This window comes from Schistocerca nitens, chromosome 8, assembly GCF_023898315.1.
Source record: "Schistocerca nitens isolate TAMUIC-IGC-003100 chromosome 8, iqSchNite1.1, whole genome shotgun sequence".
Classification (NCBI taxonomy): domain Eukaryota; kingdom Metazoa; phylum Arthropoda; class Insecta; order Orthoptera; family Acrididae; genus Schistocerca; species Schistocerca nitens.
The window spans coordinates 338342911-338367462 of NC_064621.1; the positions used below are offsets into that span (position 1 = coordinate 338342911).

General features: G+C 44.6%; 1 protein-coding gene across 2 annotated transcripts in view; it reads right to left on the reverse strand.

The window, feature by feature from the left end:
* Nucleotides 1–24552, reverse strand: part of LOC126198672 (tyrosine-protein phosphatase non-receptor type 9) — an 870239-nt gene that overhangs the window by 492802 nt on the left and 352885 nt on the right. For both annotated transcript variants that reach the window (XM_049935163.1, XM_049935164.1), the window contains exon 2: nucleotides 16701–16931. In XM_049935163.1, the coding sequence (XP_049791120.1) occupies nucleotides 16701–16931 (231 nt within the window). The remainder of the gene's footprint in view (nucleotides 1–16700; nucleotides 16932–24552) is intronic.

Below are 24552 nucleotides of genomic sequence, written 5' to 3' on the forward strand. Positions count from 1 at the left end.
GGTGTAACAGCATGCGTTCTCAGAAATGATAAGTTCACGAAGGTACATGTATCACATTGGAACAACCGAGATAAAATGTTCAAACGTACCTACGTTCTGTATTTTAATTTAAAAAACCTATTTTTTACCAACTGTTCGTCCAAAATTATGAGCCATATGTTTTTGACTATTACAGCGCCATCTATCACAAAGCGAAAAAAGTGGTCCAACTAAAACATTCATATTTTTTTACGTACTACACGAATATGTAATAAAAAATGGGGCTCCTATTTAAAAAAAAACTCAGTTGATATCCGTTTGACCTATGGCAGTGCCATCTAGCGGGACAACCATACGCCATCTGGTTTCCCCCTTCAAGGTAGACAAGTATTGTTCTTTGTAGTTTTTTCTTTTGACGCTTGTTTCGTGACATATTTGGCCCGGTCACGATCAATGGACCTGTATCTCAGTGTTCCAAGTCCTACTCGCAGTCGGCCAATTTTTTCCTCTTGTGTTTCAGGTGGGTACATCACTGTTTTTCTCAAATTATGATGGGTTATTTATGACGATGCTCATTAGCGAATAGGTGTTATGTACTGTGATGCTGCAGTTAAATGCCTAACTCCTTGAAGACGTACCTACAAGATTTCTACATATTATTCTTACTGTGTGTTTTTCGCAATCAACACTTTCTTTCTAAGTGAAGATTTCCCCTAGAAAATTACTGCATAAGACATTATTGAGTGGAAATACGCAAAATCTTCAAGATTAGCAAATATACGGAAAGTAAAACTAACTTAATTTATGTGTTTGAGAAGCATTTACCTACACTGTCGTTGTGTTTGTGTAAGCGAGATTACCTTAAACACATTTGGCGAGTCACTGCCGAAGTCGCTGACACTTTGTCTCTTCCGTTCATCTCATCTCTGAGTGTAGGGACGTTACTAACATGCATGGAATCTGACACCTGAGTGTTTCTCACGGCGTATACAATGTTCAAATAACTTACGGGAATTCAGCCTGGTGAAGCCATCGACAACGCCGATGTTTAGACATATGATCACATCGTCACCTTCAAGGGAAAACAGCGGCAAGTAACTACTGTGCCAGCCAATTTAAAACCTCGGTTTGCACAGAAACTCTGGAACGATAACACACATGCACACTGTAAACACTTAACACCATCACAGAAACCATATATTATTATCGACGCCAGGATTTATCGTTAGTGACAATTCCTAAATAACGGGTGAGGTATTATTAAACCGTCCCTGTGTTTCTTGACGAGAGGGAGGGCACGATTTCACGCATAATTTAAACAAAAGCCTCCATCTCTATTTATAAGATTAGTCGATTAATTAATATCGACAGCTTCCTTAATAACACTATCCCAATAGCTGTAAGTGCACGCCAGAATCTAGGTGTTGTTACATTTCATGGAATGACTGGTGCCAAGACAATGTTCTGGAATCGCAGATTTGCTCGGCTGGTGTATGCGTGAGTGACGCGTAGGACACCTGTCCTTAATGGTTCAGACAGCTGTCCAATATACGATACGCCACAGCTACAAGGAATACGATAGACACCAGCCTTAAGCAAATCAAGAGCATCAATGACGGAACCTAGAAGGATCTTAATCTTAGATGGAGGTCGGAAGAAACACTTCACGTCATTTCTTCCGCAAAATACGACCAACATTGTTGGATATGCTCTCTGCGTAAGGTAGAAAGGCCGTAGACCTCGGTGCCAATTCAGTATTTTCATCACTGACCCGGTGCATGGTTAGTCGATAGCGCAACGCACATCTAATCTATCTTTCACTATATCCATTCTGACGGGAGGCGACGTCAACATAGGTTTTCTCGGCTGACAAACTGTCAGGATTTGAAATTATGTGAGCCCCGTGAACCAAGGTACGGAGGGCCCCTTCACGCTGAGCTGCACGGTGACAACTATCAGCCTGTAGATACATGTCAGTGAGCGTAGGCATCCTATAAACGGCATGTTCCAATGTACCGTCAACCTTCCTCCTGACCATCTTATCAAGGAAGAGAAGGCAGCCATCTTTCTCCACCTCCATCGCGAAACGAATATTCGGGTAAACTGAATTCAGACGTTCTAAAAAGACGTTCAAATCCTCACTGCCATGAGGGCAAGCAACAAACGTATAGCCAACATATCTGAAAAAAAAAAACAGGTAGGTTTCAAAGCCATAGAAATGGCCACCGAATAAAAAGTAAGTGGATATCAACATATGTCATGTTTCGTCATGACTGACAAGGGCTCTATAGCCGGGCCGCTGAAACAGGTCACTTCAACATCACTCCCCAGGCGCAGTAAAGTTGACAATATAACTGACAAACAAGCGAGGAACACGAGGCGCTACGTCTTCTGAACCAGTAATAGGACCGAACAAAAGCCGGTTGCGGCGTCGACGCAACCACGTTGTTGGCTTCCGTGCAAACATTGGATGTTAGTGCGTGACCGCCTGAATTTGTTTTGTGTTCTGTTGTGTCACCGCGTCGACCACAGTTTCTGTTTATGAAATAATGTCACCAAAACGACGTCGTTCACCAAGCGACAATCCGTTGCGCCGTGGATTTCCATTAAATAGTCAAGCTTTGGAATTGCTGTTAAAGATATAGATTCTTACCAATCCCATGCAATTCGTCGGCACAAAATGGTTCAAATGGCTCTGAGCACTATGGGACTTAACATCTGAGGTCATTAGTCCCCTAGAATTTAGAACTACTTAAACCTAACTGACCTAAGGACATCACACACATCCAAGCCCGAGGCAGGACTCGAACCTGCGACCGTAGCGGTCGCGCAGTTCCAGACTGCAGAGCCTAGAACCGCTCGGCCACATCGGCCGGCTTCGTAGGCACATTTACGGATATTACAGAAGGAAAGAATACCCCACAATAGCGAAATTGCTAAAAACGAACCAGCTGTTTCTCGAAATCTCTCACGTCGTTGCAGCTTGTACCATTTTCTTACACAAAATTGTAGGAAAGGACATACACTCAGTCATATGGTTAGACAAAACCTGGGTCAACGCTGGAGAATCAGTTGAGAAATGCTGAACAGATGATACTCCGAATAGCAGCGGTCATCAGCCAACAGGAAGAGGATCCAGATTAATTGTGGCCCATGCAGGATCTTCAAACGGCTTTTTGCCTGAAGGACTTTTAATTTTTCGGTCAAGAAAAACGGGTAACTATCATGAGGCTATGGACCACCCACGGTTTCTGCAGTGGTTTAAAATTTTGTTGCTCCAGTTTAGTGTTCCGCCAGTGTTTGTGATGGACAATGCATCGTACCATTCCGTGATTTTAGATGAAACTCCCACCACAAGTGACCGTAAAGAAACTATGGTGCAGTGGTTGCAGGCGAGAGACACTGCTGCGGACATGAACATGGCATAGCTGCAGTTATACTCGCTCGTAAAACAAAATAGGCCAGTGACGCCTAAATACGTTGTGTATGAAATTGCAAGCGAACATGGTCACTTGGTAAATAGGCTACCGCCTTATCGCTGGCATTTTAATCTAACTGAGTGAAGTCAAGACGTACATTAGAAGCAACAACAAGACATTTACTATCACAGAAGTGGAAAGGCTGCTACGTGAACGTCTTGCAACTGTAGACGCTACCTCATGGAGGAAGAAAGTAGACCATGTTGCTAAATTCATAAGAGAAGCACGGGCTATAGACGGGATTATAAATGAAAACGAACAATTAATGATTTCTCTTAAAAATGATGATGACAACGGTTTCGGTGTCGATTCCGATGATAGTGAAGGAGAACTGGATGGAACTGCACCACTGCCATCTTAAATTGGTGAGTGTAAATGTATCCTTTATCTCTGCAATTGAGTAGGCTATGCATGTTTTTCTTTATTTCTCTCTACGAGTGTAGATAGCGCGTTCTTTGGTAATCTTAGGATTACATTATTATACGAAGTTTTAAATGCAACTATTACGGTAACAATTTGGAACAACTTTTCATAGATTTTGTCATTAACTTCGGGTGTTGTTATTTCCCGGTTTCATGTACACGGTGGCGCACGAAATGTGTTACCAATTGTTTCTTTCACAATTTACGACGCACATTAGATATCCCGCTGGGATCTCTACAGCAGTACCAGCAGTCCTTGGAAAAACGAATGAGTTACGAAATGTGTAATTCACCTAGGAGACTAGTAAGCAGCAATGGCGGACAATGGAAGACTGACGACACAGCAATGATCGGCAATTGTGTTACTTTTTCATGAAACGGAAAGCCTAGTTGTGACTCAAAGGCGTTTTCGACAACAGTTTAACACACGATGGGTCCCTTGCAAGAAGACCATCCACAGGTTGTACGATAAATTTGTACAGGAAGGAACAGTATTGGAAGCGAAGCGACCTCGGAGTAAGCATGTTTGTTCGCCAGAGAATATTGAAGCGGTACGAGTTGCTGTACAGAGAAGTCCCGGGAAATCGTGTAGAAAGGCAGCAGTGCAACTGGGAATATCCAGACGCTCCTTTCAACGCATTCTTAAAAGTGACCTCCATATGTACCCATACAAGATGACCTGTGCACAGAAGTTCATTGAAGAACACAAGCAGCAGAGACTACTCTTTGCTCAGTGAGCGGATGATAGGGCGAAACACTCAACAACGTTTGGTTTTCAGACGAGGCGCATTTTCATTTAGACGGCGTGGTTAACAAACAAAAGGTATGCTTTTGGGCCACTGAAAACCCACAAGTGCTTCATGAACGACAACATTATGCTCCGAGGATTACAGCGTGGGCAGCAATTTTCAGTCACGGACTTAATTGACCCTTTTTCTTTGAAGAAACTGTGAACAGAGAGCGTTATTTGAGCTTGCTTCGCAATAGCTTCATTCCACAGCTTCTTGCTACTGCCTTGCCCTTCAACACCCAGTGGTTCATGCAAGATGGAGCAAGGCCACATACTGCAAACACTGTGTTGGAGTTCTTACACGAGCATTTCGACATTAGGATCATTTCACTCAGTTTTCCAGGTCGCTTCAATGACGGACAAAATTGGCCCCCCAACAGTCCAGATCTCAATGGAGCTCGCCGGCCGGGGTGGCTGAGCGGTTCTAGGCGCTACAGTCTGGAACCGCGGAACCGCTACGGTCGCAGGTTCGAATCCTGCCTCGGACATGGATGTATGTGATGTCCTTACGTTAGTTAGGTTTAAGTAGTTCTAAGGGACTGATGACCTCAGAAGTTAAGTCCCATAATGCTCACAGCCATTTGAACCATTTAATGGACCTCAGAAGACTTATTCTTCAAGCTTGCAGTGAAATTACGGAAGACATGTGCCGTAGGGTAATCATTAACTTCAGTGTTCGTTTGAAGGAAGTTAGGAAACGAAATAGTGGACATATTGAGCATGTACTGAGTTAGAACAAATTTCCATGGACGGCTCTTCATTGTAGTATATGTTCCTTTCAGATAGTATTGACAATAACGTTTATATTCAAAAACAAAATGGTAACACATTTCGTGCGCCACCCTGTGCTATCAAACGCTGAGTCTCCGTCGTCGTTCTCTCCATTGTTAGAAAAACGTACTTTGTTGCACTTACGTATAAAAGGCGATTATAGCTTAAATTTACAAAACGTACTTCGTAATTGTGTACGTGTGTGGTGGCAGCTATTGCAACCTCGCAATCGCAGTATAGCCAACTACACGTAAGCTGTCAAGTGACATGTTTCACCGGCTCGGGTATAGGGCACCAGTGACACTCACATCAAGTGTAGGCCGAAAGAGCAAGCGACAGCGCCAGCGAGCAATGCATCAGCTGAGGGTCCATTACGCCTCAAATTAGTAACTTTCTTTTCTGCTTCCCCGCTGTCGTGGTCCGGCTGGTGACCCAGTTCATAATAGCTACACGTTAGCGTCCCCCTGCCCCTTCTGAAGATCCTTTGAGCGAACTACCAACTCCGTGGGGCGCTGTGGTGTCAGAGTGGCAGACCCTCTGCCAAAGGGGCGCAGGGCGGACGGATGTGTCGGCAAGCCAGCTGTTGCGGTCCTCTGCCCCGGAAGCGGTTGTATTAAGGAGACCGGAAGCTGAGGTCGCGCGCCGTCCCTCGAAGCAAATGTGCTTTATGCCCACTTCCTCGCTAATTGCGAACAGCTGGCAAACGCTAGTGTCGTCTCGGCATGGGAGTGAATTAACCGCTCGCTTCCGCAGAGTCACGGTGTCGTCTTTGGAGGTCCAGCACCGTAGTTGTGGTACGAAAGGGTGCTGAAAAGTTCCTGGCTTTGTCGCCTTATCGTTGGAAAAAAAATGGGGGGCTAAGTTGAAAGTTTCAAATCTTAATATGTAACTGTGTAAATACCAGGTGCTCACTTTTCATACAATTTGTACTGTTGAAGGTGATATGCGCGTGGCAGAGTCAGAAATAAGTTTCTCGTCATTGGAATTATGGACCGTCATGAATTTTTTGATTCTCCAGGGAAAGTCCGCATAGGACTGAGGAGTCACTATCAATGGGAGAGAAGTGTGCTTCTTCCAGCACAGTGAATACTTGGATATCTCATTTCAAGACTGACCACTGTACTGGTGAAGACGAGCCCCGCAGTGGTCGCTCGCAGACCGCAACAGACATTGCAACATCCGATGCTGTGCATGAGCTAATTCTTCAGGAACGAAGATATCCTCCAGAAAGATATCCGAAGTGCTGGACATCTCCCAGGGGTGTCTTGGCTTCATAATCGCCATAATCCTAGACATGCGCAAGATTTCAGCGAAACGGTAGTCGAAATGTTTCAACTGCGATCAGCGCAACGTGTGGGTTGAGACATCGAAAACCATTTCGCGGCATTCTGAGCTCCAAAGACATTGTGGCAAAAACCGGCGGAGAGCATACTGAACACGCCTTGCGCCAATCTCACGACAGTTAAAAAACCGATGTAATTTCGCTTTTCATGCGATCTTTGGTCCGAGTACAGTGAAAAATCGATGTCACTTTGCTTTTTATGCCTTTCTGGCCACAGGAAAATTTTTTTTTAAAAAAAACGATGTCATTTTGCTATTTATGCTGTTTTTCGCCTCAGAACAATTAAAAACCGATTTTTCCCATCCGATGTGGTATGACGCTGTCATGGTCGATGGGCTGATCTAACTAGCAGTGCCACCCCTGTTAAATGCCGAACTTGTTCAGTCATGCACATTGCACAGTACGGAATTTTTCCTCTGTAGCCGGCCAGATTTACATTAGGACGCTTACAGCGCCATCTGCTGGTAAAATTTCTGTTAATTTTTTTTCATGTTCCATGACATTTACCCTGCGCCAATAATATGCTGTTCAAATTTGACGTCATTCTGAGCAGCGGTTCTCCTTCTACAGCGATTTGAAACTGGAACTCTAATTATGGACACTGTATTTTATTGTTATTAATAATATCAAAAAAAAAGGTTCAAATGGCTCTGAGCACTATGGGACTTAACATCTATGGTCATCAGTCCCCTAGAACTTGGAACTACTTAAACCTAACTGACCTAAGGACAGCACACAACACCCAGTCATCACGAGGCAGAGAAAATCCCTGACCCCGCCGGGAATCGAACCCGGGAACATTAATAATATCTTATCCGCTCTTGGCACGTTAAAAGTGGGGTGACCTGGAATTTTTTTTTTTGGGGGGGGGGGGAAGGGGTGAGGAGGGAAGACTGTGGCAGTAGCAAATAGTGACTCTCCCAACTGTGACTCCCCCTCCCCAGAATCAGCCTTCAACTGCACCTGATTCAGACAACTATGCGTATCGCTGACACTTGTTAACGTAATGCTGACGTGTGCGCTTTTTGTCATCTGTAATAAGCATTACAACAACTAAATATTTTCGCCATACTAAACAAACATGAAAATCAACGCTAAATGTTCCACGCTCTTCCCGGCGTCCACGCTACATACAGACGGGGCAGAATGACGCTTTGGCTGGAGCGTCACGTGGAACACTGCCCTTCCTTGCTGAGCCTCGCACCAATATGAGTCTTCTTATATGCAAGCAACATCATAAGTATAATTAATATAGCAAAGTTAATACAATTAATATAGCTGATACAATTTTCGCTGAACATATTTACTTTGAAACTGAAAGATGGACTATATAGGAATTACTGCGCAGTCAATATGCAAAAATCTGGTTTTGGTACTGTGACCATTGACATCCAGTTCGCCTCGTATAGGGGGGAATCGAGAATCGCAAAATCATGTAGTTTTTTCGGGTTCCTCTGTAAATATTTTTCCTTTGCGTCCTACGGCTAAACACACCTTTCTTGTAGAGTTTAAAACTTCCTAGACTATGTACTGGTCAAACGTATTCTTAACTGCATATCTCCCAATACACAGAGCTTCAAAGGAATGCCAGAATTATAATTACCAAATTATTAAAAAACTGCAAAATCGGATACTTTTATATTATAATTTTAATTGTACAGCACTTAACATCACGATCCCAAGTCTCTATTCTCAATATGATGTTCACTTGTGCTATCGATGCGTAAAAATTGCAAAAATCTATAGTATTTCGTGGTAGGTGCCTGTAGCTGTCAATGTTTAACCCCAGAAGCACCCCCACTCACCCCGTACCATCAATGGGATCTTCATTCAGTATAGGTATATAAACACACAGAAAACGAAAATTTTTGACATGCATACTATCTGGCAGAAAATATGAAGCCCCAAGAAGAGTCTGAGGACACGAAATGGAACTTCACTGGTTGAGAAGGTATGTGATGTTTTTTCAGTGATTATATCACATTAAATTTACAAAGACCTTAGCAGTGTGAGCCGACATATCACTATGATGTTGCAGCCCCATTGGCGTGGATTCATGCACTGATTCGGTTGGGAAGCAGGTCATAAGGCAAGTCAATCCTCTCCTGAGTTAAGCTGGCCCACAGCTGTTGTAACTGGTCCTTGATATTCCGGATACTTGCACTAGTATGGAATTGATGTCCGAATTGGTCTGACACAAGTTCTATCAGGGACATATCTCGGGATCTTGCTGGCCACGGGAGTACCTCATCACCAGGCATACAGTTCATACAGGCACGTGCAGCGTGTGAACAAGCATTGCTGTGTTGGAAAACAGCATCATGATACTGTCAGATGAGAGGTAACACAGGACGCAGGTTGTCCGTGACGAACCGCCTTGCCGTCAGAGTTCCCTCAGTCACTGCCAGCAGCGAGCTGAAGTCATACCCAATGCCTCCAGCACATCATGACATCAGGAGTAACAGCGCTTTGCTTCTCCAAAATATTGGAAGAGTAGGACCTCTCTCCATATTATCGCCGACGATGGTCACCCGGGGTAGTGCAGAAACGCCAGTCATCGCTGAACACAATGAGACGCCATTCGTCACCAGTGCACGACTCCCAATTATTGCACCACACAAAATGGAACGGTTTGTTTTATGTAAAGCAGCCTCTGATCACCAATCCTGATATGCCTCAGCACCTTTATCAACATCGTCTCTAAATGTACACAAACTCCATATCCTACCAGGTAGTACATGAAACAAATGAGAAATCTGAAAAGGGAATCACTGATCATGGTGAAGAGATAAGAACTGACGTTTACCAATGACACTGTAATTGTGTTGGACACAGCAATGGACTTTCAGGAACACTAGGACAGAAAGGATAGTAACATAAAAAGACTTTGTAAGATACACCGCAAAAAAGTATACAAAGAGAAATGGAGTGTAGCAGAATTTCAGGAGATGCTGTGGGAATTAGATCAGGAATGTGTCACTAAAAGTAGTAACTGAGTGTAGCTGCTCAGGAAGCAAAATAACACATGATTACTGATATAGAGAGGATATAAAATGCAGATGAGAAAGAGCAAGGAAAGCGTTTCTGAAATAGTTTCATTTGTTTACACAAAATAAACATGAAATTTTAAGAAGTCTTTTATAACTAAATTTGTGTGGAGTGCAGACTTGTAAGGAAGAGAAACGTAGCAGTTCGGGAAAGAAGAGAATAGAAAATTTTGAAATATTGTGCTACTGAAGAATGACGGAGATTAGGTACGTAGGTAGGGTAACTAATGAAGATGTACTGAATGGGATTGGGAGAATAGAAATTTAAGGAAAAACTTGATGAAGCAAAGTAATCACTTGAAAGCATGCATTCTGAGGCAACAATTTGGTAATGTTCAGGGGGGGGGGGGGGAGGAGAATCGTAGTGGGAGAGCAAGATACGAACAGAGTAAGCAGGGGTAGTATAGTTGTACCAGTTCTGGTTGAGACATAGCCTGATATCAACGACCATGCCGCAATATTCAGTACATCAGAATTATATGTTATATATATAAAGCAGAGTATGTGTGTGTATGTCCACGATCTCCTCTCAAACCCATGAACCGATTTCAACAAAATTTGGCCCAAAAACAACAGGTCTCATGAGTATCAGCACCATGCAGTTTCTAGCTCCTAGAGCAAACAGGAGCAGAGATACAGGCAAATACGTGTTTTCCCAGCTGCTGGCATGTAGAATGCCTAGCATGACAGGCATGTTGTATGGGAGCAGTATCAACTTGCAAAATCAGTCTGCTTTGCAGGGCAGCCTACATATCAAGGGCAATGAACTGATTTTTGGGCCGTGACAAGTAGGCTGCCTTTCACAATAGGCATTTTATGTTGAAGTAGCATCAGCCTGTTTCAATCACTTGCTTTGGATGGTGGCCTATAAGTCAGGGGCCAAATAAATTATTTTCACAGCTCTAATGTGTAGTCTCTCCTGCATGACATGCATGGTGTGGAGTAATATCGGCCTGTTTTACTGAACTGCATTGCAGGGGCTGCACATACCGATGATCATCGCTGCGGACAGGTTAAGATGGATAAAAGAGGGGATGGACAAAGCCAGGGGGAAGAGGAAATGGACATAGAGAGGGCAGGTGGGGGATATGAATGGGGCAGGTGGAAGTTGTACAGGTGGGCAGGTGGAAAATGAAATGGGGGAGGCAGAGATGTAAAAACAGAGGAGAGGGAGGAGGATATGATCAGAGGAAGTGGGGATGAAGATATGGTCAGAGAGAGGAGGTGGAGGAAATGGAGAAAAATAGTTGGGAGGAGGAGATAGATAAAGTTGGGGGGAATTGGTGGGCACAGAGAGGAGGAGGAGGAGGAGGAGGAGGAGATGTGTTCAGTATATGTGTTGAATGAATAAGCAGGTGACTCCACGGGGAAAAAGCCACTCATACAATAATGGGTCTTTCTGTCTGTGCATTTGCAATATGTAAAATATGCTGATGTTAAGAGTCAATTGCCACTCCCTACACCAGTGTCGATCCTCTGCTGGTCTCCACGCATTTCACTTCAATTCTCTAGTGCTGCAGCTTACGTATATACAAAAGCACCATTCACGAAAAGCCTCATCGAACTTCCAATGTTATCTACTGGTCATTTATATATACTGTGAAAAGTAATGGTCCTGTAACACTGCCCTAGCACCTGCTCGAAGTTACTTCTATGTCCAAAAGTTTCTATCCACTGAGAAAGACATGATGTGGTAAGTTTGCTAGAAAATCTACAATCCACACAAGGTTTGGCTGATATTCGGAACTAATGTATAAGACGTACAAGATGTAATAACTTCTACAGAGAATAGACAAGGCATTAATTACATAATCGAGTCAATGAACATGTGGGCACGAATAATAAATGGAAAGCAAGAAACATAGAATCTACAGCACCACGTAGATATAATACATACAGCTCAAAACAGTTGTTTCATCAATATTTTGGGGCAAATCGAAATGCTCGTGCATCGCTTGAAGGAACGGACAAACTGCCGAATGAAGAAAACGATTTACAGGTGCATAGCTTTTCTACACTTTATACAGACATTCTAAAGACACGTACTGTCATACACAAGCTGTAATAGTTAACTACAACGGCGTTTGCTCTCGCCAAAGAGACCAGCCGAGTATCGTAGTTGAGCTTCACTCTGAACACGTTCCCGTGTCATGAAAAAGATTTCCCTCTGGTGTAATACTCTCAGAAGAAGCACACCAACATGCAAACCGGAAGAAAACGTGTTCGTGATGTGAACTGTAAGATTCTCTTCCCTTCTAATTTTATTTTTATACACCATAATTTTATTTTGGGTTTGTAACCTTTTGTTTTAACACAACATCATGTTGGTGTTCTACATATGGAGGGCGATTCCTAACATCATGTTCGTCTGCACTTCTTTATAAATCCGGACTGTGTATTGTTTGTACGTTAGCGAGTTATGAAAGCTGTGGTACGCGCATATAACTGATAGGTTACTCTTCAGTTACAATAAATCTGAGTATGTCCTAAACTGGAAGGAAAAAACTTGTAATATAAGTTCAGTCGTGCACCCAGGGAATAGTTTTGGGATTCTTGCTGATCGTTTTTTATATAAATCACCTAGCACAAAATATTAGTATCACATTCAGATTTTTCTCAGATTATGTAAAAACCTGTAAAGGAGCACCGTAGGAAAAAGCTGGACAAATATTCAGTGGGATCTTGGTAGATTTCAAAGTGGTGCAAACATTGCGAATTTGTCTTTACGTGTTCGGAAATTAAAATTTTGCATTTTACAAAACAATAAAACGTAGTAGGCTATGAGTGCAATACCTGTGAGTCATACTTGGAACTGACGAACTCGCACGAATACCTGCATGTAACAATTTCTAGGGGTATGACATGGAAGGGTTACATAAGCTCAGTCATAGGTAAGGTACGTGGCAAACTTCGGTTCACTGGGAAAATACTAGGAAAATGCAATCAGTTTACAAAGGAGATTGCTGCCAAAACACTCGTGTGAGCCATCTTATAATTTTGGTAAAGTGAGTGGGACCCATATCAAAGAGGACTTGCAAGGTATATCGAACGTGTAGAAAGGAGGACAGCACGAATGGTTAGAGGTTGGTCTGACTCATGGGAGAGCGTTACGGAAATACTGAAAAAACTGAAATGGCAAACGCTTGAAAGTAGACGCAAACCATCCAGTGAAAGCCTGCTTAATGATTATCAAGAAGAAATGTTAACTGATTAATATAGGAATATACTTTAGTCCCTTACTTCTCACTCCAATAACGATTGCGAAGACAGTCTAGACTAATTACAGCGCGTGCAGCTCCGTTTATGCTACCATCCTACCTGCGCTCCATAAGTGAATGGAACAGGATGAAGTGCTAATAACTTGTGCAGTTGAAATTACCCTCTGCCACGCACTTCACAATGGTGTGCGGAGTATATATGTAGATGGAGTCTTATCATCGGGTACCAAACGAACCTCAGAAATGGAGAGCCATAAGTACGACGAATGCTCATCCAAAAAGGAGAATACCTTACGAAATTCACGACCCAGTCACATTTACTTGCCTATTTTTCAAGAGTCCGAATAACCACCTTTGCAGCACAGACGTGCATTAAGAGGGTCAGTGAGGTTCTGGAAGATACCGACAAGGATGTGGAGTCACGCCAATTCCAGTGCCATGGGCGATGGTGCTATCTTTTTCGATTGAGTATCCATGGCGCGAACAGCCCGATCAAGGTGGTTCCATCGATTCGAGATTGGGTTTCAATCCGGGGAGTTTGGTGACCAGGTGTGCACGGTGAACTCATCCTGGTGCTCTCTGAACCACGCACGTCCACTGCGAGCCATGTGCCACGCAGCATTCTCCTGCTAGTAGATGCCATCGTGGAAAGACAAAACCAAGTGCATGTAGGAGTGGACATGGTCCACAAGTATACATGCACATTTCTCTTGATCCGTTGCGCCTTCCAGAATGACGAGATCGCTCAGGGGATGACATGAGTACATTTCCCGGACCAAAACCCGCGTTCCTTGTTTGCTTTCAGGCGTTTCATACCTTAAACGCCAACGGCCATCTGTCTGATGAAATATAACAGGTAATTTGTCTCAAAAGGCCACATGTCGCCACTCGGTGGACGTCCAGTTGTGGTACTCGCGTGCTAAGTCCATCCTTTGTCGCTGATGAACAGCAGTCAGAAATGGTGCATGAACCAGGTGTTTGCTGCGGAGGCTCATACGCAGCAACGTTCGTCGAAAAGGTCGCTGAGGACACACTGTTGGAAGCCCTCTGATTCATCAGGGCGGTCAGCTGCTCAACAGTTGCACGTCCATTCGCCCGTATACATCTCCGCAGCCGTCTTCCATCTCTATCATGTATGGCTGCCGGGTGTTCTTTAACCACGGCGGCAATCGACCAGTTTAGCTGTTTCAGAAATGCTTCCACCCTTGGCCCGGAAGACAATGATCATGCCCTTTTGAATGTCAGGTAAATCGCTCCTTTTCCGCACTATGGGAACGATTGCAATGTTTTCCGCATCCACTGGACACGATTTATACGGGCGAGTCACTAACTATTGCCACCTAGAATAACTCTGGAAGTACGATAACAGCTGAAATGTTTGTAGGACAAATGTTGCATGGGACAAGGGGGGCCATAATATCACGTTGGTGTTTTGTTGCTAGGTGGTGCCGCGTCAGCAATATGAAGGTCATTTTTCTTTAATGGGATGCTAATGTTTGGCAGTTAGTTTCTGATAGCGGCTATCGAGACGAATCCAATGATGTGTAACAGTAAGGTCTCCGAAAGTCAACGAAGATCCAAAAGGTGGCATGAACGTCCATTTACAGAAGGTGTTCGAAGTGATGACCATTGATATCAATGCAGTGCTGCTATCTTCTTATCATGGATTGAGTGGTATTCCGTATCACATTGGCATTTATGGAAGCACATGCTCTGACAATTCTCTCTCGTATATCGTACAAATAGTAAATATTCGCCGAATACGGCGTATATGTCTAACGTGTCATTGGCATGTAAACTCCATTCGACGGTTCCGCAGTACAGCACTAATAGGAACGGTAAGACTTATATCGTCGAATTAAGCGAATGTGAATGATGTATTCCTTCGAAGAGCAAGTCGATATGCTTCTCATTTAAGGAGAATGCTAACGAAATTCAGTGACAGCTAGAGACTTATGCGATGAAAGATATCTTCAATGTACCCACCCTACACGTCGTACATTTATATATGTATATAATAAACTGAGAATAACTGCATCTTTAACGCATCGGAAACATATCCGGCAAAGGAAAGTTACAAACGAGGAAACGAAAACTGGTACTCTTGCCAGTGTGGTTCTAGACCTTTGTGTTAGTTCGCGTCAAATCGCAAGGGAATTTGGCATGATCCAGAGAAGTGTTGTTCGTGTTCTGCATCGCCATAAATGTCATCCTTACCATATCAGTCTCCACCAAGAATTAGCTGGTAAGGATCGTATGCGTCGCACTGATTTCTGCCGATGGGCTCATCTTCAGATTCAGAGGTATGACTCATTTATTAATTTGATTTCATTTACTGACGAGGCTACATTCACGAATTTGCATAACTTGCCTTACTGGGCAACTGAAAATCCGTGCTGGCTAAGGTAAGTTGCACAACAAAAACTGTGGTCGGTGAATGTATGGTGTGGGATTCTGGAGGACAGAATTATAGGCCCCTATTTCATCGAAGGAAATCTTAATGGCAGGACGTCCAGGAAGAAATACCTTTAGGAACAAGGAACAGAATGTGGTATCAACACGATGGGTGTCCGGCACATTTTTCGCTATTGGCTAGAAATGAGTTGCAGAGACAATTCCCAAATCGTTGGAACGGAAGCGGAGGAGATATGTCGTGGCCGGCTGGTTCGCCAGACTTGACACCTCTGGATTTTTTTCTTGTGAGGATTCGTAAAAGACATTGTTTATAAAGACATTCCAACTACACCTGAAGATATGCAAGAGGGAATTGCCAGAGAACGTGCTTCGATAAGTGCCAATGTGATAAGAAATACCACTCAATCCATGATAAGAAGATTGCAGCACTGCATTGATACCAATGGCCATCACTTCGATTACCTTCTGTAAATGGACGTTCGTGCCACCGTTGTCCTTCAAAGACCTTACTGTTACACATCATTTGATTCGTGTAGACAGCCGCTATCAGAAAATAAGTATCAAACTATAGCATCCAATTTTTAAAAAAAAGTTGATCATATCTCTGAAGCGACCCCACCAGCAACAAAAAAACCAACATTGTACCATGCAACTTTTTTCCCATATACTATTCAGCTCCTATCATACTTTCGGAGTTATTCTTGGTGGCAATAGTTAGTGACTCACCCTGTATACTCTCCACTCCTAGTGCTACGACATGCCATCTGTGAAGGGTTATTGTACGTTGATGTGGGCCACAGGCGGCCGTCGCATTCATGTAACTAGGCCGTGTAAAAGTGTCGCAGAATGCACATGTTTCGGACAACAACCTAAGCCCACATCAGCAGGAATTCTACAGTGTTGCTGATTTCGTTATGTCTTCACGTTCTTGAGTAAAGCTTGAAGCATTTTTTGAAGCACATTTGATACCAGATGATGATAACATGCAGCCGTGAAATCTACTGAACAAAATTAATTGTTCGATGCAGCTGTAAGGAGCAGATGCCAGTATTGATGGCATAAATTGAACAATAGTCGATTGAAGCCATTATGGATATCATACTTGTAATGGACTGCGTGAAAGTTAACGCACAAACGGCAGGTGGTAGTGGTGGTCGTAGTAGTAGTAGTAGTAGTAGTAGTAGTAGTAGTAGCAGTAGCGGCAGCAGCAAGAGCACGCACGCACGCACGCACTCACCAGGATGGTGAACTTGCCGGTCTCCAGCTCGGACTTGAGCGGCTCACGCGTGGGGTCGAAGCGCACGAGGCCCTCGCGATGTCGCGTCGCCTCGTGCGTTTCGTAGAGGGCGAGCGCGCGCGACACGTCGAACTTGCGCGCCACCAGGAACTTGACGGCCGTCGACCACGATACGGGGCCCAGGCGCCGCCGCCGCTGCCGGTTCACCGCGTCCAGGAACTGCTTCGTGGCCTGCAACACAGAGCCAGCCGAAGGGGCGACCGTTAGGCGAGAATTGGACTCGGGGGCGAAATCGTTACTTAGTAAAGCGGAGAGCGTAGGGAAAAATGGGCCTCTCGCAAGGGGAGGCCACCATGGCTGCAATCACTTATCTGGAATGTAGGGTGGGGTCCCAGATATCTCACCCTGCGGCCATTCACCCTGGTGGGCCGTCGTTTGACAGTAATCAAATGGTCCAAACGGCTCTGAGCACTATGGGACTTAACTTCTGAGGTCATCAGTCCCCTAGAACTTAAAACTACTTAAACCTAACTAACCTAAGGACACTACACACATCCATGCCCAAGGCAGGATTCGAACCTGAGACCGTAGCGGTCGCGCGGTTCCAGACTGTAGCGCCTAGAACCGCTTGGTCACTCCGGCCGGTGACAGCAATCGACGAAGAAGAAATTCTCATGATCCACAAGAGCCTTGAAAATGATACTAATTTTTTTTATGTATTGGTGTTAACGGCATATGTTTATAGGTTGATTAGCACCTCCAACTACATATGGTAAGAGCAAGCCATTAATGTTTCTTTAAAGTTAGTACCGCCATTAGACTGTTGTTTATTTACAGTGTTACATTTACACTTACAGAATCATGATTTCGTCTTCAAAGTGCCATTATCAAGTGTTTTCTGAAAGCAGGTTAGATAATAACAGTGAAATACATAACAAGTGATATAACCGTATAACAATCCAGATTTGTAATGCTTACTTATAAGTGCTATAAATTGCCTAAGATGGCAAGCTGTCGTATTAAAATACACTTTCAGACAAATTGTCTAAGAGTCGATATTTGTGGCAGAGCCTACTGCTTTGTCTCGTTACTGAGTTCACCATCTTGACTGAATGACAGTTGGCTAAGTGTCAAATTCTCTTGGTCAAAGAAATTCCTGTTACAAGCATGAGACCTTTTTTCTTACCTGCTTGTAACAGGAATTATACGATAATGATGCATTTTTCACGGACCAAAGACGCAAGTATCTTGAAAATATCCTGCGCTGGAAGAATCGTTTAAGCAATTATGCCTGAGACTAAATGTAAAAAAGAGTATCTGGAATGTAGATTTAGAAAGTAGCACCGTCATCAGAGAGAACCAACCACGTTCAAAAACTACACCATTTACGTAACGCGGACTTTGAGACCTCCCTAGATGTTCGAGCTCGTGTTTATACTGCAAGGGCGAAATGGCGCTAAATAACTGAAGTATTACAAGACAGGAAAATACCCAGTCACCCTAAGGGCAAAGTTCAGAGAGATCCCTATTATTCAGAATGTCGGTGCAACAACTAAACATGGACAAGGGCTACATGGAATGGAAACTAAGATATTGCCTAGTTCCAGAGGTCGATGGGGCCATCAAAGAAGCGAGGGTTACACAAAGACAGTGTGGACATAAAAGCAACGGACCGCACACTCTTGAATGCGCAAGACAAAAGACTGGCGGAAAGCAATCAAGCAAGCGAACCCTACGTCAAAGGGGTAGATAGGCTAGGAAAGAAGTGGTGCACGGAACACCAGTGACACAACGATTCAAGGAACGTAGCAAATCGCCTGGTAAGTAATCAGAAAAATCGCTTACGACAAATCCAGTATCGTGACAGAACCACAAACGTTCAGTAACAACGTAATTTAGTAGCCTGTAAAGCAACAGAAGACTTGAAATTCATCCCTATATTTACAAACACCTCGCGACCAGCTCACCGAGTGCATCCGAAAAACGAGGCGAGAATTTGTTTTCTGCAACGAAACGGGAGCGTAATAAGACAGACGAGCACGAAACGGCATGGAGGGCGCAAGCATTCGAGCTTGGATATCAATGGTATCAATAATGGCCAGACACCAACAATATCTCAAGGCCCAGACGCAGAAATGAGAGCAAGCACTCGTAAGATCCTTTCTTCTAGCTCCTGACAGAGAAAATTACGTCCGTAGCCCACATACCGTTGTATCATCTTGCTGAGGTTGCAAGCTCCTGACGGCGTTTCCTTTCCGTGTTTGCGATTTAAATTTGGGGTTTTAATCTCCGGCTTACGCAAAGCACAACGTATTTCTTTTTTTCTGTTTACCTGAGCATGTTCGACGCATATTTGTCAAAGGAGATTTTGAAGTTTTCCCCTTCGGCTGTTTTTCACTACTATTCAGTTTATTATATCTTGCGCGACTGGCTAATTTCGGACTTACAGGCCGTTTCAAGCGCAACAGGTGTAAATGAGTTGTAAAATTATCCTGTTGGTGTTCAACAACGAAAGCGAGCACATATAGGTCCTATAACGTGGCATCCAAACACATTATAAAAATAACCACGGTATCGATTTCATACGAACTTCGTTCACATAGCACTTAGTGACTGGAAAGAATCACTTGGAGGTGGGGGGGATAAGAACCACCTACGTATCGAGTGGAAGCGGATGGAGGTGAATAAGCAGTGTAGCACACAATACGCGAATACCCATCCAGAATTTGAGTATGAGAGCACTTAGTGACTTGCAACAGACTTAACTAATAATTTCAAAACTATACGAATCTTTTCCTCGCTGACAACCGCCACAAAGTGAGGAGGGGAAAAAATATATCGATTGCTACATTTTCGCTGTTCATGCAAGAAAACTGCCGCATCAGGTATGACCTTTTAATTTATTATTTCTTTACTACTGATTCTATTCGCAACACATTTCGTAGACAGTAGCCACAGATACCACTGGATGTAGATGCAGAATTATATCATTGTAAGTCACATAGTTCAAGAGTTACGAAATCATAAACATAGAGCTGCATGGAAATGAAACGGCAGGGCGAAATTCGCTACAGATAGAGATGAAAAATGTGTACAAATCTGTGTGAAATATATTAAATATATGGAAATATATCTCCCATGTCCGTATGCTGGTAAAGCCACGGGATAAAAACTCACTGTAAGCCTCTAGAACGATTTCAACGAAATTTGGTGCTTATATTAATTACGATTTGGAAAGAAATACTGTGGGGTAAGAATCAACAACCTCCTATTGGGGTAGGGATGACAACATGGATAGAAAAGGGTGGAGGATGAGATGAACAGATAGAGAGGGTGTAGGAGGAGATGGTGATAGATGGGGGAGAAGGAGATGGATAGAGAGAGGGAGGGAGAAATTGACGGAGAGAGAGGGGGGAGGGGGTAGCAGGAGACGCACAGCGAAAGGAAAGAGGAGTAGACGTGTAAAGAGAGGAGGGACGAGGGCATGAACAGTGAGAGAGGGAGAAGGAGATGGACAGGGGGAGGAGGAGGAGGAGATGGAATTCTATGGGGGAGGTGGATAGAGAGAATGGGTGGAGCAGAACAACAGGCATGGTTGAAGGAGGAGATGGGAAGAGAGAGGGGGAAGGAGGACATGAGAGTACTAAAAGACTAGAATAAATACATGTCCGTCAGTGCCGGGTTACTGATGCTAGCTAGTTATAAAGATGACTATTACTGCACGCAGTAAGTTTTCTGGTTTTATTTTTGACGCTTGTACGTTAGGTGCTCGCTTACAGATCGGCTATATCCGTCATTTAATAACAGGGTGACTGTACAACACATCGACAGCTACTGCGCTAGTAAATGGCCTGTGAGACCGAAACTGACCAGTCTTGCAAGGTATAATAAAATGAATACTTGTGAAAACAGCCACGATGGAAAACTTCAGAATGTCCTTTAAGACGAAGAAACACTCTGAGACGTGTTTTAGTTCAAAAGAGGGCTGCCTGGGACATACAATATCTAATCAAAAACGTCCAGACACCTGCTAAAGAACATAAATAAGGCGTGCATCCACCCTTGGCCCACCTGCTAGAGAACATAAATAAGGCGTGCATCCACCCTTGGCCTTTAACACGGCTTGAAATCTGATGGGGGCACTTTCAATGTAATGAGGAGTCTGAATGTCTCTGGAGGAACAGGAGCCCATTACTCAAGAACCGAAACCAGAGAATGTAGTGATGTTGGATGCCGGGGTGTGGAGCGAAGTCGACGGTATAACTCATCCCAAAGGTGTTCCACTGCGTTCAGGACGGGATTCACGGCAGACCAGTCAATTTCAGGAATGTTATCGTCCACAAACCACTGCATCTCACATGCTGCTCTATAACAAGCTGCATTCTCTACTGTACGCTGTACAAAATGCTGCAAAATGTATTTATGTCCGTCTGCATTTAGCGTGGTTTTTATTTATTTATTTATTTATTTAACGAAAATAAGACTACCATCCCCTAACCACGAAAAACATTCCCAAACAGTAACACCACCTCGCCTGTACTCCATTGTTGGCACGTAACATACGGCAGGCAACGTTCTCCAGGAATTCCTCAAACCCAAACCCTTCCATCTGTCACAGGGTGTAGCGTGATTCATCACTCCAAATCACTCGTTTCCAATCATAAATTGTTCTGTGGCATCGCTCCTTACAATACCTCCAATATCGCTTAGCAGCTACAGAAATGTGTGGCTTACGAGGAGTATTCGGCCATTGCACCCTATTGTTTTTAATTCATTACGAACACTCGTTATGCTGACAGGTCTGCTGGTAGCACTTTGGAAACCACGATTGATTCCATCCGCCGATTTTATGCGATTTTTTACAACCAACCTCTGCAGTGTTCGACTGTCCTCCTGTCCGTCAGTACGTGAGGTCTGCCTGCTCTTGGTGGTTGTTCCTTCACATTTCCACTTAACAATCATATCGCCAGCACTCGACTTGTGCAGCTTTGGAAGGTATGATGATGATGATGTTTAGTTTGTGGGGCGCTGAACTGCGCGGTCATCAGCGCCCGTACAAATTCCCAATCTGTACACAGTCCAGTCTAGACACTTTCACGAAGGAGGATGGAATGATGAGGACAACACAAGCTCCCAATTCCCGTGCAGAGAAAATCTCCAACCAGGCCGGGAATCGAACCCGGGACCCAGTGATCGAGAGGTGGCAACGCTAGCCACTAGACCACGAACTGCAGACTTTAGAAGGTATGAATGGCCCTGCTGGATGTATTTATCAGGCGACATAGTGTGACTAGACCACATATGAAGTCACTTATCTCTCCTGAGTGACCAATTCTGCTGTTACTGCTTGTCAAACTGACAACAAAATCCCCCCCCCCCCTCCTTTTATAATTGCGGGTCCACCTCTCGTGACATCTAGTGGCCAATTTCGCATTACATAAGGGTGTCCCGACACTTTTGATCACACAGTATGCATTGTGTGGTGCCGCCTACTGTTCTCCGTCCCACGAACTACACCACGGCATTGCCGTGGCTAGCTGCCTCCCGCTCGTCCTTGCCCAGGAATGCGCCTGCCCAGTCACCACGAAACGACGCGACGCGTTAACAGGAACGCGAGCAGTCGGCGTGCTGAGAGCAGAGCGCGGGGTGCTAACACGGGAACGCACTCTGCGGCGCGCGCTATGATTTACGGGGAGACCCCTGGCCTCGTTGTCTCTGACCCGACAGCATCTGTCAACCCAAGTGGAACACCGCAAGCACGGACCAACCGCATGCCACAACTCGCAACAAGGGCTGTCTGCAGCACACGCAGCAGCTGCAAGAGCTGGAAGTGACATAGTGTGGTGCTGACGTATTTCCGTGGGTGTCTGGAACCATACGGAATGCATAAACGGTTCAAATGGCTCTGAGCAATATGGGACTGAACATCTGAGCTCATCAGTCTTCTAGACTTAGAACTACTTAAACCTAAGGACATCACACACAATCATGACCGAGGCAGGATTCGAACTTGCGACCATAGCAGTCGCGCGGTTCCGGACTGAAGCCACAGCGGCCGGCCGCAATGCATAGTTTCTCACATTTCGTGAAGATTGATTTGTTGAATTTAACACAGAAATATGACGATCCAAAAGATTTGTGTGTTAACATTCAACAAATCACTCTTCACGAACTTTGAGAAACTCTTACCAATTAAGCCATTGAAGCACGAGACCGCATGACCAGACCTCACAGCTTCACTCCTGTGAATACCTTCCTCCTGTACTCCACTGCCTGGAAGATGAGCCAAGAATTGTCTCTCACATCTTCTATTCTATGAGTGGAGACAAATGGTTCAAATGGCTCTAAGCACTATGGGACTTAACATCTGAGGCCATCAGTCCCCGAGAACTACTTAAACCTAACAACTTAAGGACATCACACACATCCATGCCCAAGGCAGGATTCGAACCTGCTACCGCACCGATCGCGTGGTTCCAGACTGAAGCGCCTAGAACCGCTCGGTCACAGAGGCCGGCCGAGACATAACTGGTTTCAGTCACTTCCTCACGGTCTCGATACCAGCGGCAATTCTTGTGTTAAACCAGTTGGGTTAAAGCCCCCTCTCTCCACCTCGATCAAATTTAACAGTTTACGCTGTGATGTCGGATGGAAGTGCTCCTGCTCTACATCAGCGGGGCTGGTTACAGGGTTATCAGGGTGTGAATAAGTGTGAATGTTTAGGATAACCGCAGCATAAATTTTCTTTGGTGCTCTGTATTCTCGAAATGATAAAAAAGGTACACGATCCAGTCACATTAATGTCACCACCGCCTCTCATCGACGTCTATGTACAGTAACCACTCAGTTACGACAGGTGGCAACAGTAGCAGTGGACGATATATAAAACGCGTCGAGGGGCACGGAAAACTGCAGTCGTTGTCGTAATGTGGAAACGGAAAGATTCATCTGACGTCCTAAACAGCATCGCCATTGGCTTTCTGGGCACGGGTGCAAGCTCTTCCGGAACTGTTAAGTTTGTAAACTGTTCGTGTGCCGCCCTGATTAAAGTATATGGCGCATAGTAAAATGTTGCTGTCCAAAACCAGAGCCGAGGTAACTGTGGCGCACCACGGGTCCTGGATGACAGGGGTGAACGTCGACTATGGAGATCCGTGTGAGCGAATACACATGCAACTGTAGAGCAATTGACCGCCCAGAGCAACTAAGAGGGTACCAACAGTGTCTCCTCAACGACCGTTCAGCGAACGTTGCTGAGTATGTACCTCCGCAACAGGCGCCTGTTTCATGCACCCATGCGGACTTCTGTTCATCGGCGACGAAGGCTGGAATTTGCACACCAGTCCACTGCAGCATGTTTTTCCTCGACACGATGACATCTACCAGAAGGACAGTGCAACGTGTCACGGCTTGCAGTGTACGTGCGTGGTTTGAAGACTATCAAGATTTGTTTATCGTACTGCCCTGGCTGCCAAACTCTCCGGATTAAAACCCAATCGAGAATCTGTGGGGCCATCTCGATCGGGCAGACCGTGCCACGGGTCCTCCATCGACAAAACTAGCGCAGCTGGCCTCGGCCCTGGAGGCGGCAGGGCTCCATGTCCCTTTCGGTACCTTCCAGAACCTCGCTAACTATCTTCCTGCATGTCTCGAAGTGGTCCGTGCTGTGAAAGGCTTCTTATAGTTGCTCACATTACTGTGAGTGAACAGCGTTGTTTGTTCACTGTTAACATGTGTTTCACTGTACATCACAGTACAACCATCATCATAAGACGTTAGTGAATGTGCAACTTCACTGTTCTGATTTTGACGGGAAGCTCATCTGAACTTCTAGTTCCTTCCGCCGCGGAAG